This window comes from Psammomys obesus, unplaced genomic scaffold (assembly GCF_907164565.1).
Source record: "Psammomys obesus unplaced genomic scaffold, mPsaObe1.curated_primary_1811, whole genome shotgun sequence".
Classification (NCBI taxonomy): domain Eukaryota; kingdom Metazoa; phylum Chordata; class Mammalia; order Rodentia; family Muridae; genus Psammomys; species Psammomys obesus.
The window spans coordinates 2038451-2054444 of NW_026594143.1; the positions used below are offsets into that span (position 1 = coordinate 2038451).

The 15994-nt window shown below is 39.6% G+C and overlaps 1 protein-coding gene across 2 annotated transcripts in view; it reads right to left on the minus strand.

The window, feature by feature from the left end:
* Window positions 1-15502, minus strand: part of Alas2 (5'-aminolevulinate synthase 2) — a 23456-nt gene extending 7954 nt beyond the window's left edge. The window contains exons 1-7 of one of the 2 annotated variants that reach the window (XM_055617904.1): window positions 15474-15502; window positions 10466-10661; window positions 9689-9766; window positions 8641-8751; window positions 5177-5399; window positions 4281-4465; window positions 1515-1694 (exon numbers count right to left, since the gene is read on the minus strand). In XM_055617904.1, the coding sequence (XP_055473879.1) occupies window positions 1515-1694; window positions 4281-4465; window positions 5177-5399; window positions 8641-8751; window positions 9689-9766; window positions 10466-10646 (958 nt within the window). In that variant the 5' untranslated portion in view covers window positions 10647-10661; window positions 15474-15502. Of the gene's footprint in view, window positions 1-1514; window positions 1695-4280; window positions 4466-5176; window positions 5400-8640; window positions 8752-9688; window positions 9812-10465; window positions 10868-15473 lie in introns of those variants that run through there. The other variant, XM_055617903.1, reaches the window with a different exon arrangement.
* Window positions 15503-15994: the final 492 nt, after the last annotated feature.

Genomic DNA, 15994 nt, shown 5'->3' on the forward strand with positions numbered 1-15994 from the left:
TATTATTATTATTATTATTATTATTATTATTATTATTATTATTATTATTACCAGCATTTTTCAAATATTCGAGCTGTAACACCATGCAATTTCAGAAACTCTCATGAGCAGCTGGTGAGATGGCCAAGCAGGTGAAAGTGCCTGATGCCCTGAGCTAGATCTCCAGAACCAAGATGGAAGGAGTGAGACAGCTCCACTGAGTTGTCCTCTGACCTCCACAAATGTGCTGTGCCATGGGTGCCCACATAAACATCATACACAATAAGAAGTACTAACTAATAAGTGGTTATACTAGTATTTGAATGTGGACAGTTTTTGATTATGTGATGTTTATTTATGGTGCCTATAGTTATATAAATTGGGGGCTACTAATGATCCTCTTTATTTCAGTTGAAATAGTGACACCTTGGCATGAAATGAAGACCTGTTCCCTAAAATAAATCTGGAAACAGATACCTGAAATACATAATTTCTGCAATACAGAAGTTATAATAGACAGCTCTGGGCCTTATTCTTGTTAAAGTGTAATAAATGAAATGAGTTCAATCACCTATAATTCCACAACCAGAGACTTTGAGAATTTTCAAGTCCACACAGATAATATGTAGCAAAGGTGGGATTTAACTTCACATCTGTCTGAACTGAGAAACTGTTTTGGTTGCAGAGTTTCCTAGCAGACCATGGGATTTTAGTCAAGAGTTTATAAAATTTGCTAGGGCTGGTGAGATAGGTCAGTGGTTAAGCGCACTGACTGTTCTTCCTAGGTGGACACGGGTTCAAAGCCCAGCACCCACATGGCAGCTCACAACTGTCTGTAACTTCAATATCTGACCCCCTCACACAGACATACATGCAGACAAACCACAAATGCACAAAAAATGAAAATAAATAAATTAAAAAAAACTTAAAAAATAAATAAAATTTGCCAATAGTGGAGGCACATTCCTTTAATCCCAGCACTTGGGATGCAGAGGCAGGTGAATCTCTGTGATTGCAAGAGGCCAGCCTGGTCTACAAAGCAAGTCCAGGACAGCCAAGGCTACACAGAAACCATGTCTCAAAAAATAAACAAAAAAAATGAGTTTATAAAATTTGCCACTGTAGAGACCAGACTTGCATCGCTTTCGTTATGGAAAGCGTGTCGTGCAGGGTAAGAGAGTTACATATCGTTCTATGAAAAAAAAAAATTTTTGCATCAACTTGATGAGGCACTAGGACAAACATTGATGCTCTTTGTGAACTTTAGATTATTTGTAAGAATGTAATAGCTGCCTGTCTTTTGGCACTTACTACGTGTGACTGTGACTGCATTTGTTCATGCCTCAGTTTTCTCATGTAATAATAATAATAGAGCATGTTTCATAGAATCATGAGAATTTTATGTTTTAAAATATGTAAATTATGAATAGCTGCATAAACTAAACACCATAATAAATGTTAGTTGTTATTATCCTGATGTTTTTCTGTAAGATATCAATAATAGTAAACATGTCCTCGAACACATACATACATACCATCCATGGAGTGAACAGTCTCAAACGCCACAATTTTGGGTGTCTTTGGATTAGACTTCTCAAGAAGTTTCTTCAGGTGTTCTGGATCATTGTGCCTGAAAACAAACTTGGCTACACCACTGTTGCGAATACCTTGGATCATGGAAGCGTGATTGCCTGCATCTGAGTAGATCTCACACCCTGAGGAAACAAATGTGTAATTCTTAAGCTTCTGTGTCAGTACTCCCGCTCTACCCTTCAGGTTTGATTTGGCAGAAGGTGGTCTTCCCCTCTGAAGACCTGGTCGTTTTCTTCTTCCTCTTCTGGAAACCTCTGTGACTCACCTCTTCCTCCATTGTCATAACACCCCTGCCCAAGAACTGTTAATACTCCCTCCAAGGATGTCTAAATGTTGCCTCTGGCTGGCTTGAGGAGGAAGAAAATTCACTTTCCCAGGATCCTTTAGTTTCTCAATGACAGGTTTTAGGTTCATTTTCCACACTTGGAAAATCAAAGCTTGGGATTAATCTTAGAAAAGGCTTGTAGATTTGGACTGATGCTGGTTTCTCCCTGGTCTACTTGACACTTCACCTTTTCCAGGTCACAACCATCTGTTGATAGTTACAGGGATGGATGCGTACCATTCACTTTTGGAATTATATGATCATGACAGATCATAGCAAGAAATGACCACTTCACTGTACAGGATAGAAAACCAAGCACCAGAAAGGGGTTGTCTCTAGGATATGAAGAATGCAGGGACTTTTTACTGGCCATATTGAGAGGGTAGGAAGGATGGAATGTAGAAAGGGGATCTGTCTATGTCATAGAACCCTCAAATTTCACAGACATCAAGGAACTGGGCCTTTAATAAAGTAAGGGGCAACATTTATTTGGGAAGAATGAATCATGTTTTGTTTTGTTTTGTTTGCCATGACTTGGCTTGTCTAGCTGGAAGTTTCTTGAGATCAAAGCCCAAATATTTTTATCTTTGTATCTCTTGCTCCCAGCATAAGGCACAAAGAATGTTAATGAAATATTTTTTAATGAATGGATGGAAAAATAAATGACTAATTTATAGATGCGTGAAAGAAGGATGTCAAAACATGAGGTTTAAAAGATATGTGTGTAATAGAATTCAGTTCTTCTTCTTCTTTTTTTTTTTTTTTGAGTTACTGTCTCATTCTGTAAACCGAAGTATCATGTAATTTAGTATGTAGTCCTTTGACCTCAGCCTCCCATGTACTATGATTGCAGATCTGATCTACCATGCCCAGCTTAGGATTTAGTTTAGATAGAAGTCATGACATGGAGTTTACATTTTATCCTAGGGGCAAAATTGAAGAATTTTGTACAGGGAAAGGACAAGGATAGATTTTTATAATTAAACATTGTTCTGAATGTATGGAGAATACATTGTAGGAGAGGAAAGAACACAGCAAAAAATGATGTTGCTTACACTAGAATGATTGGTAGTAGAAATTAAAAAATGTTGAATTGTATTGGTTGAGTGGGAGTAAAGAACTGATCAAAAAGAAATACCCAAGATGTTAACTTTATTTAGGGGTTCTGGATGACATTAGAAAAAGTGTTAAGGAATTAGTGGTGTGTTTTGCACCATGCAGTGAAGTAGCAGACAGCAAGCACGAAGCCTTTTCTCATCCATTAGCTTAATATAGACAGGATAGAGATAGACAGAGAGCCAGAACTTGATGGAGGGGTTGAAACAGGAGATTTTTTAAAAGAGAGTAAAATGCTGAAGATATGGAGGGATCAGGGAACAGTTGGGGGAGGGAGAAGGACACATACACACATACAGAGACAGACAGACAGATGGAAAGGTGGGGTGGAGCGAGAAGTGAGAAGTTCCTGAATGGATAGTAGTCAGTGACCAGTGCATCAGTGAAAAGATGAGACAACAAGAAAAAGGCATGTCCCGTGCTTTTACAGGAAGCAAAGAGTGAGATGAGAAGTGGGGATACATGTAAGTCAGCAGGTGTTTTGTGGCTAGAAGTTGAGGATAATCCTGTCTGGTGGCTTCTTTCATTTTAGTAGGATTTGAGGACATCTGCTGGAAGGGGGGAGAGGAGGATTTGGCAGAACTGTCCCTGAGACTTGGAAAGCTCTAAGTAGGGGTTAAGGAATGTGACATTTTCATGGCTTCTCTCTGAGCGCTTACATGAGCCAAGGACTGACATAGATGTGGAGCATCTGTCCATTGAAGATTCAGACTGACGGAAAGCATATGGAGAGATGACACTGACTAGAATGTGGGAAAGTGGGAAGATGAGCTCTGGTATATAGGTGAAATGATGCCTTTAGGCAGAAATGGAAAACTATATTTTACTGTAAAGGGAAACAATGAAGAAATATCTATGTACAGATAGATTCGGTTTCATGGCAGTAAGTAAGGAGAAGCTACAAGTGTATTATTCCTGCAGTAAGACGTGGGCTGTATTGTAAGAATGAAGGATAAAGGTAGAAGTTATAGATTTAAAAAAAAATTTAAAGCTCTGTGGAGACAAAAGACTACATGTGTTAGAAAATGGTAACTTTAAGGCATTACTGCTCTGTGAGGTTAAAACGCTGTTCCCTGGTGCTGGCCCTCAACCTAGGTGTGGAAGGAGTGGGAACAGAGGGATGTAATCATTAAGTTATGACTATGCCTGTCAAGTGAAAAGGAAGAAGAGATGAAGCAAGTGAACTCAAAACAGTGGGGCAGCAAGTGAGACTGGATGCTTTATTGTAGGACACCAGCCTGGAGTACCTCTCTGACCTTGTGCTCACCTGGCAGAAGCTTGGCCAGGGTAAATAGAGTAGAATCATTGGCCACAAAACAGGAGGAGAAGAGCAGGGCTGAGTCCTTCCGATGTAGTTCAGCCAGCTCCTGTTCGAGCTCAACATGAAACTTGCTGGTACCTGAGATATTGCGAGTGCCACCAGCTCCAGCTCCGTGATTCTGCAGGGTCTCCCTGGCCCCAATAAAATGGAAGACAGGGAAAAACAAAGGGAAAACCGAAACAAAACATTGTTAGGTAGTGAGCAAGGATGAAATAATTCCTTAAATGGGGTCAGTACTAACTTAAGTAGTCCTGTGTAAACAGTGACCTTTGTGACCAATACAGGAAAGGATGAGAAGCAGATCTTTGTGAGTTTGAAACCAGCCTGGTCCGCAAAGTGAGTCCAGGATAGCAAGGGCTATTACACAGAGAAACTCTGTCTCAACAAACCACAAACCAAAAGAAAAAAAATGAGACAGGTAGCGATAGAGGCACTGCAGGATGAGGGTATAAAGTAGATCTAACTTGAGTAGTTTGGAACAGCTAAAGGAAGACCCCTCCATCTCTTCCTTTTTTCCTCAATCCCTCCTCCTCCCTTTCTTCCTCTCCCCTCCCCTTTGCCCCTCTTTCACATATACACATCACTCTATATTCTGGTTTCTAGCTCATGGTATCAACAAACATGTCTATATTTCTACTATCATCTTTCACACCAAAAAGTCATTTAGAAAATATGATATGTTGACTGTCTCAGTTCCTATCTGAGGAGTAGATATAGTGGGGGACCTTGTACAAAAGAGGTGGTAGAAGAACCAAGGTGTCCACTGCTAGTGTGGCTCTAGATCACACACAAATCTAGATCTAGATCTAGACACAGCTCATAGTCTATACTCTACTACTCACTGTATGGCCTGCAACACACGAGGGTGCCGGCTCATGCCCAGATAGTCATTACTACACCAAACAGAAACATCCTTTGAGACCATTGACGCCTCAGAGAAATGTTGGGCAAAGGGGTAGGCATCAGCCCAGCGATTCACAGTCTTGAACACACGGTATGTGTGGTCCTGTTTCTTCTCATTGATCTTGTCTCTGAAAAATTGGTCATAACCAAAATTCTGGCTTCCTGCAAGAATAGAAATAGAGATAAGAATAATTTAAGTCAAATATCTTCCTAGCTAGTGTTTATTTTACCCACGCTGTTGATTTTGAGTTTTCTAATTTGTCTTCCCGTGTATTCATTTATTTGTTCAACAAATGACTTATTGGTTTTCATTCACTCTCTTTTTTTCTTCTTCTCTAGTTTAACATAATATGTGTATATGACTCTGTGCACACGGTCAGGTTCATACATGCCATGGTGCATGTGTGGAATTCAGAGAAAAGCCACAGATGTCAGTTTGTCTCCACTTTGAGAGAGAAGGTCTCTTGTTCATTATAGTGTACAGCAGACTCACCTTCCCGTAGATTCCTAGGGATTTTTTGTCTCTGCCTTCCATGTTTTCATTGGAGGCACACTGAGATTATCAAGACCTGTGCTGCATCTGGCTTTTATGTGGATGCTGTGGACTCAAACTCAGGTTGTTGGGCTTGCACAGCAAGCATTTTACTCACTGAGCTATCTCCCCAGCCCTGGTCCACATTGACTGTCTGTTATTTCACTTAGCCATCCCTTTGCTTACTCACTCATTAACTCAATAATTCATTCGTAAATTTAGTCAGGCTTTCTACTCATAGCATGGCCTCATCTTTCCTTCCAGAATCAGTGTGGATGATGCCTTACAGGAGTTGCCACTTCAGTTCCAGAGAAAGGAATATTGCTACACCTAGTTTCTAGTCATGTCTCTTATCACCAGATATCACTAGCTATGTAACCAACAAAGAATCCTCACCGCTGCAAAAATTAACACTGAAAACCCCACAAACTATCCACTTGGTAAATGGGCTGATGAACTAAATAGACAATTTTCTAAAGAAAAATTCAAATGGACAGTAAATAATTTACATCCTTAGCCATCAGGGAAATGCAGGTTGAAACTACTTTTCAGTTCTGTCGCACTTCAGTCAGAATGGCAGTTGTCAGGAAAACAATGACAACCAATTCTGGGGGGTATGTGGGCAAAGCCCAAATCATGTACACCAAGGGTGGGAACATGAGCTGGTATAGAAATTATGGAAACCAGTATGGAAGTTCCTTAGAAAAACAACAGAGGTTAGAGAAATGACTCAGCAGTAAATGCTGTTCTTGTAGAGTATCTGAATTAAGTTCAGTCCCTACATCAAGTGGCCCACAGCTGCCTTTAACTCCATAGCCAGGGGATTGGACATATCTGGCCTTCAAGGGCATCAGCACACATGCACATGCACACACAGACACATGCATGCATGATTAAACATGATAAAATAAAACTTTTCAAAAGAATCAATTAAAAGTAGACCTACTATATGAATCATCACTCCTGAGATGATACTCTAAGTCAGCATACTACAAAGATACTTGTACATCCATCCTTATAGCTACACTATGTATAATAGCTAAGAAATTGAACCCGCATAGATGTCCATAAACATATGAATGGATAATGAATATGTTATACATATAAAACAGTGTAATTTTGTGCAGCTGTAAAAAATCATAACATTTGCTGGGAAATGGAAACCATTATATTAAACAATATAAGTCAAACAGAATGACATATTCATATATATATATATATGGGAATTAAATTTTAAATCATGTATATAGTATATGGGTTGTACATGTCTATTTATAGGTCAGAAATTAGAAAGGGTCCATAAGTGGAAGAAGAGATCTTAAGGGAAGTGAGAAATAGAGAGGGCAATAGAACATGTGTAATAGGAAAGCAAAAGGAGAGCTACCTAGGTGAAGAAGGGGAACCAGGTGAGAGAAGAACAACTGAGAATATAATAATACATGCATAATGATGCCTTGTAAAACCCATTACATTGTATGACAACCAAAACAATTCAGATTTTTTAAAATGTTTCTAAAAGAATCTTCTATGTATGCATTAATTCTTCCAAAGGACCCAGGTTCAGTTCTGAGCACCCACATGGCAGCTCACAACTGTCTATATCTCCAATTCCAAGGGATCTGACAGCCTCATACCAATGTATGTAAAATACAAATATTAATTAAAAAATAGAATTCTTGTTGAGTTGTGAGAAGCTGATGACAGCACTAATATTAGTATGGAGCAATGATAGTATCATCAGAAGCATAATAATAGTATTAGTAGTTGTGATTAAAAATAGCTAGTATCTTATATTACTGCAGCTGGCCTTAATGAATGCCTAATACATACAAAACCTACTTACAAGAACCTTAAAGATGCTATTTTATTTATTTCTAACATCAACTTTATATGGAAAGTTCTGTCAATGTCCGTATTTTACAGAAGAAGCAACTGAGGAATGGAAAGGTCAGCTAACTTGACCAAGGTCATCTAACAAATAAATGCCTAGCCAGTAAGTGACATATTGGTTTAGATAATGGAAAAGGTAAAACAGTGAATTTTCTTTGAATACATATGTCATATGGGTGTAAAACTAGTATGCAGTCTAAAATGGAAGAATATAAAAGCAATAGAAACAACCTAAATTATAAATTCTACATTAAATGAATAATGATATATCCACACTACAGAACACAATTCAGCGACTGATAATCATTATGCAGGTCTGTGTTGATGGAAATGAAGTCATAAGTGATATGAGGTCACACATTGTTAAGTGAACAAAGCAGACAATAAATTCTGGAATTAATAAGGTCAGATTTCTGAAAAATGACGTGAATATGATGAAGAGAGTGGATGGGAAATTGTGTGCATATATGTGAGCATACATACAAGTGTATGTTTTTGCAAGTGTGTAGAGCCATAGGAAGGTGTGCCTGGGAGAAAATATAATAAAAACTTAATAGTACATGGTAATTTATTGTTTATCTTCCTGTATCTGTTAAAATATTTTTATTCCTATAGTAGAAGAATGGAGCAAATTACATTAATAAAAATAAATATAGGAGACAGAAAGGAATTTGTGAAGGGTAAGAATCTTTGAGGGGAATATGAAAAAGAAATAATGGAGCGAATCTAATTTGTAATTAGATGTGACAACCTAGAAACATTGCATTACTATAAATGTCATTTTATTCTTCCTTATCATAAACTACTGAGGTAAGTGTTTGAGTGAAGTGAATTAATTACAGAAGGCACAGATCTAGCAACTCTAGCACTAAAACTTAATTTTAAAATCTCTTTGGCTCAAAAATCTTCCCATTTCCTATCTTCTCCTACATCACCCACCCTTTCAGCATCTACTGCTCTGTTCCCATCTGGCAAACTTACCAGTCATATTGTTCTGAACCAGGTGGGTAATTGCCCCTTCAGTCTGCTCTAGGTCCTGGAAACTAGGGAATGGTTCGCTTGAGGTGGTTGAATCCAAAGACATCAGCAGGTCTGAGAGGAAATATGGAGTTCATTGTAATAAAGAGAGAAAATAAGGCAGTATTTGCTGTCCTCCTTAGATTCAGTGTAATGTGTAGAAATTCAAGCTGAAAAGTATAGAAGGCTACTGGACAGCATGTCTGCAATGTCAATGTGCATTCATCTCTCCAGTAGCAACCTCTAGAATGTCCAGAAACCTTCTTTAAGGGGGCTCACACTTCCCACTGGAACTACCATATGTGTAAGGTAACCAGGGTACGCGCTCTAGGTCATATGCTTGGGAGACTAGTGCACTTCAGTCTTCTCTACTGAACATCATTAAATTTGAGTCTTTAACTTTTTGTTCTTAGTGATAACTCAAAGTGGCCAGTGAAAGATGTCAATAGTGTGGTCATTACTTAAGTGTAATTGTCCTGGGTGCCCTTTCCAGGCTGCCCTTGAACTCTGTAGCCTTATAAAGATTGTCTTTTTGAAAGTAAAAAACAAACAAACAAACAAAAAAACAACAACAAAAACTGTATTTGAATTTGTTTTTAATAAAATTGATGATGCTAGATACTTTGCGGGGATTAAAGGCTAATTAATGGACTATGTTGTGTGAAAAGTAGAGGATGTATCTATCCTCTTCCCTTTTCCATTTATACAAGCCTAGACTCTTATAGTATGGTCTTGTTTAAATTGGGATTCCAGCCTTTTGGATTCTATTTAGCTACTGGGGAAAGAGGGGACCCCATTTTAGACTGACAGCTACAAGTTATAGGGGTTTGTGTGTATATATGTGTTGGTACTTCTGTGTACCAACTGCCCATTATGGCTTCCCTACAAAAAGCTAAGAGTTCCCATCACAGAATGTACACTAGCTTCCCTTAGATTCGTTTAGCTCAAAATATGATAAAATAGATTCAGTCATTAGGAATAGAGATTGGATAAGATAGAGGCTGACTCAAACCTGTCTTGAAAGTCTTGACATCCTCTTGAACTTCCGGGGCTGCCCTCTGCACAATCTTGCTCTTCCCGCCTTGGAGTTCTGACAGCATGAAAGGACAATGGCTCTTGGGCCAAGTTGGAGAGTCTACACAAATGTAAGAGGGTAATTGGAGGTTCAGTCCTAGTGCTGCAGTCAACTGAGCAATGATTACTGAACCTTAACTATGTCCCAGAGTCCTACTAGAATAGAGGCTAGAATAGAGAAAAGGAGTTAAAGGAATCTGGTCTCACTGCTAGGGGAGTTCCTAAGCAGGGAGAAATAGCACATGCTGACAACAACCTGGGAACAGTTTGATGGGAGGGAAGATGGGAAAAAATGGGACCTAGAGGGTATAAAGGATGTGACCAAGAGTTGTATTAGATAGGCTAGGAGTCTAAGCAGGCAGGCTTTGCTAGAACCATATGCCTAAATTTGGTGTTGAATGAGAAGTATGGGAGGAGATAATAGTATAGGGGAAGGTCACATGTCAAGAGCAAAGGCAATGGATCATAGGACAAGAAAATCAATTTAAGCAATTATAACCTCTTTCAGTATGGCTGAAGGTGTGTGAGGAACATGGAAGTAAGACTATAAAGACTCTGGGAGAATATTTTTTAGGTCAGTTCTTTCTGCCTTGACATTTTTCACATTAACTCTCCAAGCTATTAGGTAATGAGAATCAGACCTGGAACCTTTATGTCCTGGTCTTTATTGTCTTTATGACCCAGAAATTCCCTTTGTCCAATAACCTTTTCTTACCTCCTCCAGCTTTGGTTGCCTTAAGGTGGATTTGAGAACAAGTTGTTCCATGAGTGGCCAGGATGGGGCAACGTCCAATACCAAATAGGAACTGATAAGTTTTAGCCACTTTGCCTAGGAGGCCTGTGGAGCCCCGAGAGAGCACTGGGCAGGACCGTAGCAACACAGCTGCTGCCACCATCTTGAGCCCAAAGTCCTGTAGAAATTGTGGGAGAGATGAGATTCTATCATGAGAGCTTGACCAAAACCAAAAGTCATGTCTGTGTTTAATTCTTGGTCTTTAGTTTCCCACTCAAAGCTTATTGTCTTCCTCAGAGATACCCCTCTTATTCTTCTAAGCAGGGACTCCTAGTGTTAAAATGTGAAGGAAGGATGAGAAATACCACTAGATAAAGAGGCAAGGGAGAGAGTTCTAACTAGAGGACAGAAAACCTGGAGTCTCGTTCACTCTGCCACCAGCTGCTAAGTGAGCATGAAGATACTGAAGTGACATTGTGTGGCAGAATGACAAACCCTTTGACCAACACCTGAGGCTACTTTCTTCCTAATAGTCTATCCTCTTCCACCCACTAATGCAAACAGATGCTATTCACCAGAGCTTCTGAGGCCAGTCCTGCTGTGTCCTGAGAATGCTCTGCCAGAAAGCAGGAAGGAGCGTGAAGCCAACTGTCAACATAAGGAAACAGGAAATGGGAAAGGGCACTCATGGGCCCTACAGGTGATGTACCACCAGGTTGGTATTTTGATATGTTTGTATTTTCTCCTGACTTTTGGTTAAACACAGATAAAGGAGGAGGTGAAAATAAGACCCAAGAAGTGTGGAAGACATAATCTATATAGATCGGTGAAGAAGTCAGAGGCCAAAATAGAGAAAAGAAGGAGACTGGAGAAAAGATAAGGAGAAAATCAATAGAAAAATATAAGCAAATGACATCTAACACTCAATGAGTATTGTCTGAATTTTGGAGTAAATTAATGAATAACTATGATCTTCAGTAGGAGAGAGAAGGGAAGTAGGGGAAGAATGAAGACAACTTCAGAAAGAGAAAAGAGGAGAGAAAACAAAACTGTGGGGGTGGAAAGGGAAGACCAGAAATTGAGAAAGAGATAGGCTTCAAAGCTGGAAGGAAGGAGAAAAAGGTAGACAGAGAAACAGACAAGTAGAGTAAGACTAATGCTGAAAGACAAGAGGATAATGGGTAATATAAAAAACAGGGAATGATATAAGACAAAAGAAAGAAAAAGTGGGGAACATTCTGGTAGGAACAAACATCAGGTAGCTAGAGTAATATAGGAAAAGTTAAAATTAAGCAGGAGAGAAAAGAATCCAGCAAGGGCAGTGGGACACTAAGATAAAGGGAGCAATTTAGACATTAAAGACTTAGGGAAAGGGGAACATGGCTCTGCTGGGGAATGGTGGGGGAAAAACTGAATGAAAAACAAAAGTGGATTTCAAAAAATCCAGCATTAGGGACAGAAGAGATGCCTCAGTGTTTAAGAGTACTCTTCTTCCAAGTTTGATTCCAAGTCCTCATGTTGTGTGGCTCACAACTGCCTGTAGCTCCATTTTCAGATCTGATGCCTCTGGCTTCCATGGACCTGCCATGGAAGGTACTCACACATACGTACCTATGCACAGAACCATATACATACATATAATTTAAAATAAGAAGTCTGTATTTAAAAGGGAAACAAGTGGATAAAAGGGAGGAGGAGGCCCAAGAGAAGGTAAGATTGAGACGTAAAAAAAAAAAAAAAAAAAAAAAAAAAAAAAAAAAAAAAAAAAAAAAATGAAAGGCAGAACAAGAGTGAGAAAAATATTGGAAAGAAAAGTGCCAATTGTAGAGCCAGAATCAAAGGGTAGGGACAGTAAAATAAATAGAGATATAAAGGAAAATGGGAAGACTGAGGCCCCAGCTCTGCAAAGAAAGCTACTGAACAAAATCTAACAGCACCCTCAGTGTATACAGCCTCACTATGTGAGGGACGAGGGAGTAGGAGGAACTTATGGGCCTATCCAATTGGTAACTTCTCCCAACTCTCACAGAACAAGCACCCAACCTCTTTACTGAGCAACCCAGCCATCTTATTCCACCTTGGAACATCCTTCCTCCCTTTCTCAGGCTGTCAGAGCAGCCTGAGTAAGTTTGTGGGGCCTGGTCATATGGGCCTTGTAATGGCAAAAAGCAAAAAGCTGGCTGGAAGGATTAAATGAAAAAACTAAAACATACAAAACAAAACAAAAAATGTGAACCTTTCATCATTCATCCTGGTGTATAAAATAGTTAGGTTTTTCATAATTAAATGCTGGCTTCCTAGTTTTTTTGTTCAATGTTTTTGGTCAAGTCATTTCTCCTCTCTGGGTCTTAGTTTTGATCAGCTGTCTAATGTGAAGTATTTATGCCTACATCACTCAGTAAGCCATTGATTGGATCCAGTGCCTACCTCATAGCTGCAAATTAGAGTCTCCCTTCTGACTGGTCTACCCATGAAGGCTATAGCTCTCAAGGCTGAGCCTGCAGACCATAGATAAAGCCCCTAGAGTTTATCACCATCAGAGGCTGGCCACTCCCTAAGATGAGCCCAGGGTGTGGGAGAGAAGAGGAACTCCTTTCTGGGATCACGACTGAGCATCTGGGCAAGGCTGATTCTGGCAATCTGTAGTGAGTCAAGATGGACAGCCCAGGTTCCTGCAGGTTCCTACAAACTCCTTCTACAACATCAACACCAACAACAATGGCAACAACACTCATGTACTTAGTGAGAAGGAAAGTCCTTAAGATTAGATGAAAAGTAAAGTCTTGCCCTGGAATGATGGTTGATTAAGGCCTGCTTTCTATGTACAGAAATGGAAAAATTCTAGTATACACATCATTTCTGTGGGACTATTGGCCATAATGTACTGAAGCTTCTGAGAAAAATAGCATTTCTTGATGTGGATTGAATCCTTGAGTTATTTTAAAGCTCCAATTACAACTTCTCTTGTCCCACCCTGATCTTGCTGAACATCATGATGACCCATAACTTTATAGTGCTTTGGACTCTTATGTCCATTTTAGAGAACTACTTAATATGAGATGGAAATGAGCAAAAATGAATGGGGGAAGCTTTGTAGGCAACTGAGGGTATTAAGAACGTAGACTGGGTATCTTGACACACACACAGGGTACTGGGATAGCAGGGTCCTGAGTCCCACGCTGGCCTGGGCTGCATAGATCTAGGCCGGTAAAGACTAAGTAGGATATTTTTTTCTCAAAAATAAAACATAAAAAAGAAAGAAAGTAGACAAAATAAAACCCAAATAATCAGGAAAAAATATACCCTGGAGCCAAAGATTCAGATCATGAATATATCAGAGTCAGATCATGCATATATCAAGCCAATTCTGTGAAGCTGTCGATGAGATTTTTGTCTCACTTTCATTATAATTTACTATGTGTAAATGTGGGCTTCCCCTAGACCACAACTTCTGAACCTTGCTTTCTCCATAGAAATGGCATTAGACAGGAAATTTCATCATTTCCCTTCTGATTCTGAGATTCAAACATTAACAGAGCTCTCACTGTTGTAAAATGCTGCACATACATTGACTTACTCAGTCCTCAGGACAAATGTTGTGAATAGAAACTGAGGCCACAGAAGATCTAATGATTTACCAAGTCACAGAACTGATGAATGAGACAAGCAGGGTTTCGACTTAGGTAGTCTGGCTTCAGAGACCCCTAATATAGCCACTATAAATCCATGACTGTCCATATTTTCTTAGCTGAGTGCGTGAGTCTAGACACTACGCCACTCTGCTACACTAATACGGTCTCCTTTACTGTACATTTATCTTTTATGACTAGTTGCTTTCCCCAAATGTTCTAAAGTAGGATTTGAGGAACAATTGACCATTTATTAATTCACTGTATCACTTAATGATTTATATACCACACTGCACAGAAAAGCTCTCCTGTAATCTTAAAATCAAAGAGATAATCGTAAGTTTTCAGGACACCTGGCATCATTACTGAAAGGTTTTTCCTGCATCTCTTCAATTCCCTTTTATGTCAGCATAAAACTGCACCCAGTTTGCAGTTCCTTGGGCCAGAAAGACCACCTGCAACTCTATCTCTGTAGAGAAACCAGAAGCCACTTTTGAAGCTTTTCTGTTCTGTCTCTTTACTTGTGGCTGGCTTTTACAAATCATTGAAGTCTGAAGGAGAAATCGTTATTTCTTCCAGGATCTGGAAGAAGTATCAGGCTTTACCTCCCCTCCTAGTACCCTCTTTTTATCCCTGGAGAATCATAGGAGAATTAGAAACAGAAGAATTTAGAACACAAATCTAAAAGTAAGAAATTTGTGGAAATGGTGGGCAGATCCTTTTGTCAAAGAATAAATGACCTGTGGGGAGAGGGGGTTTATCTCTCACAGTGACTTACAAGGGAGACTACACATCTTTTGCTTTTTCTGCATAATGACAACATTCCTGTTCCATCCTCCTCCCTTTATTTTTGCTAATTATGCAACCTCTCAATTCCTTCATCTTGCCTTACCATTCTTAACCATCTCAACAAAGCCCTTTTTTCTTTCCTAGATCTTACCTCTTGCCAAGGCTCTGACACCTTGACCCAAGAGCCTTAAGTGTTAGGGGGTATTGTAGAATTTTGGACAAAATGTTAAGATACCTTTTCTAGAGTAACAAAGGAGAGGAAGAAACAGAAAAGACAGAAAAAGAAGAAGACAAAGATACAGAATTGAGGAAGGAGACAGAAATAGGGTTTTGTGGGAGATTCAGAGAGAAGTCCATTGAAGGAAAAGTAAAAGAAAGCATAACAGTGAATATGTGAAGTAAGATGAATGATACTAAAAATTAATAAAAAGAGGAAGAAAGGGGAAAGAAAAGGAAACCTCAAACAGAAGAGACAGTTTCTGTGAAGGTCAGAAGTCAGGGTTAGTCAACGAGAGTCATCATGCAGTGTGGCTGAGAACCCAGAAAGAGGTCTGAAAGCAGGCAGCTCTTACCTGTTGCCCTGCACTGAGGACGAACCAAAGACAGCGACTGCTGTGCACTGGAAAGCAGAGTTCACCCCTGCCTGTGGCTCAGCCCCACCTCTCTCCCCTCCCCCCCCACACCCCGCCTTTCTGCCTTGGCCTGAGGGTGTCTCAGGCCTCTGCTAAAGATAAAACACCAAGTAGTCTGCTTCTATATTCTCACCCCCCAACTCTGTCTTGTCCCTTCTATTTTCTTTTTCTTCTACCTCTGGGGTAGCAAAATAAACTCATTTGATTTTGAGATCAGACCACCTATATAGATAGAGCGAGGGTTCCTTCAAGAGAATCCCCCTCTGAATAGAGCCAGGGTTCCTTCAAGAAAGTCACTCCTCTGACCTTTTGTTTCCTCAACCATGAAAGAACAGTAAAGCCCAGAAAAGCTAGTACAAGTGGAGAGGACCCTGAAGTCAGGCCTAAAATACACTGGTTCTTAAGAGTTCTAGCTGTTGGCCTCCATGGGAAGCTGTTTCAATTCAAAATATCTTGTATCA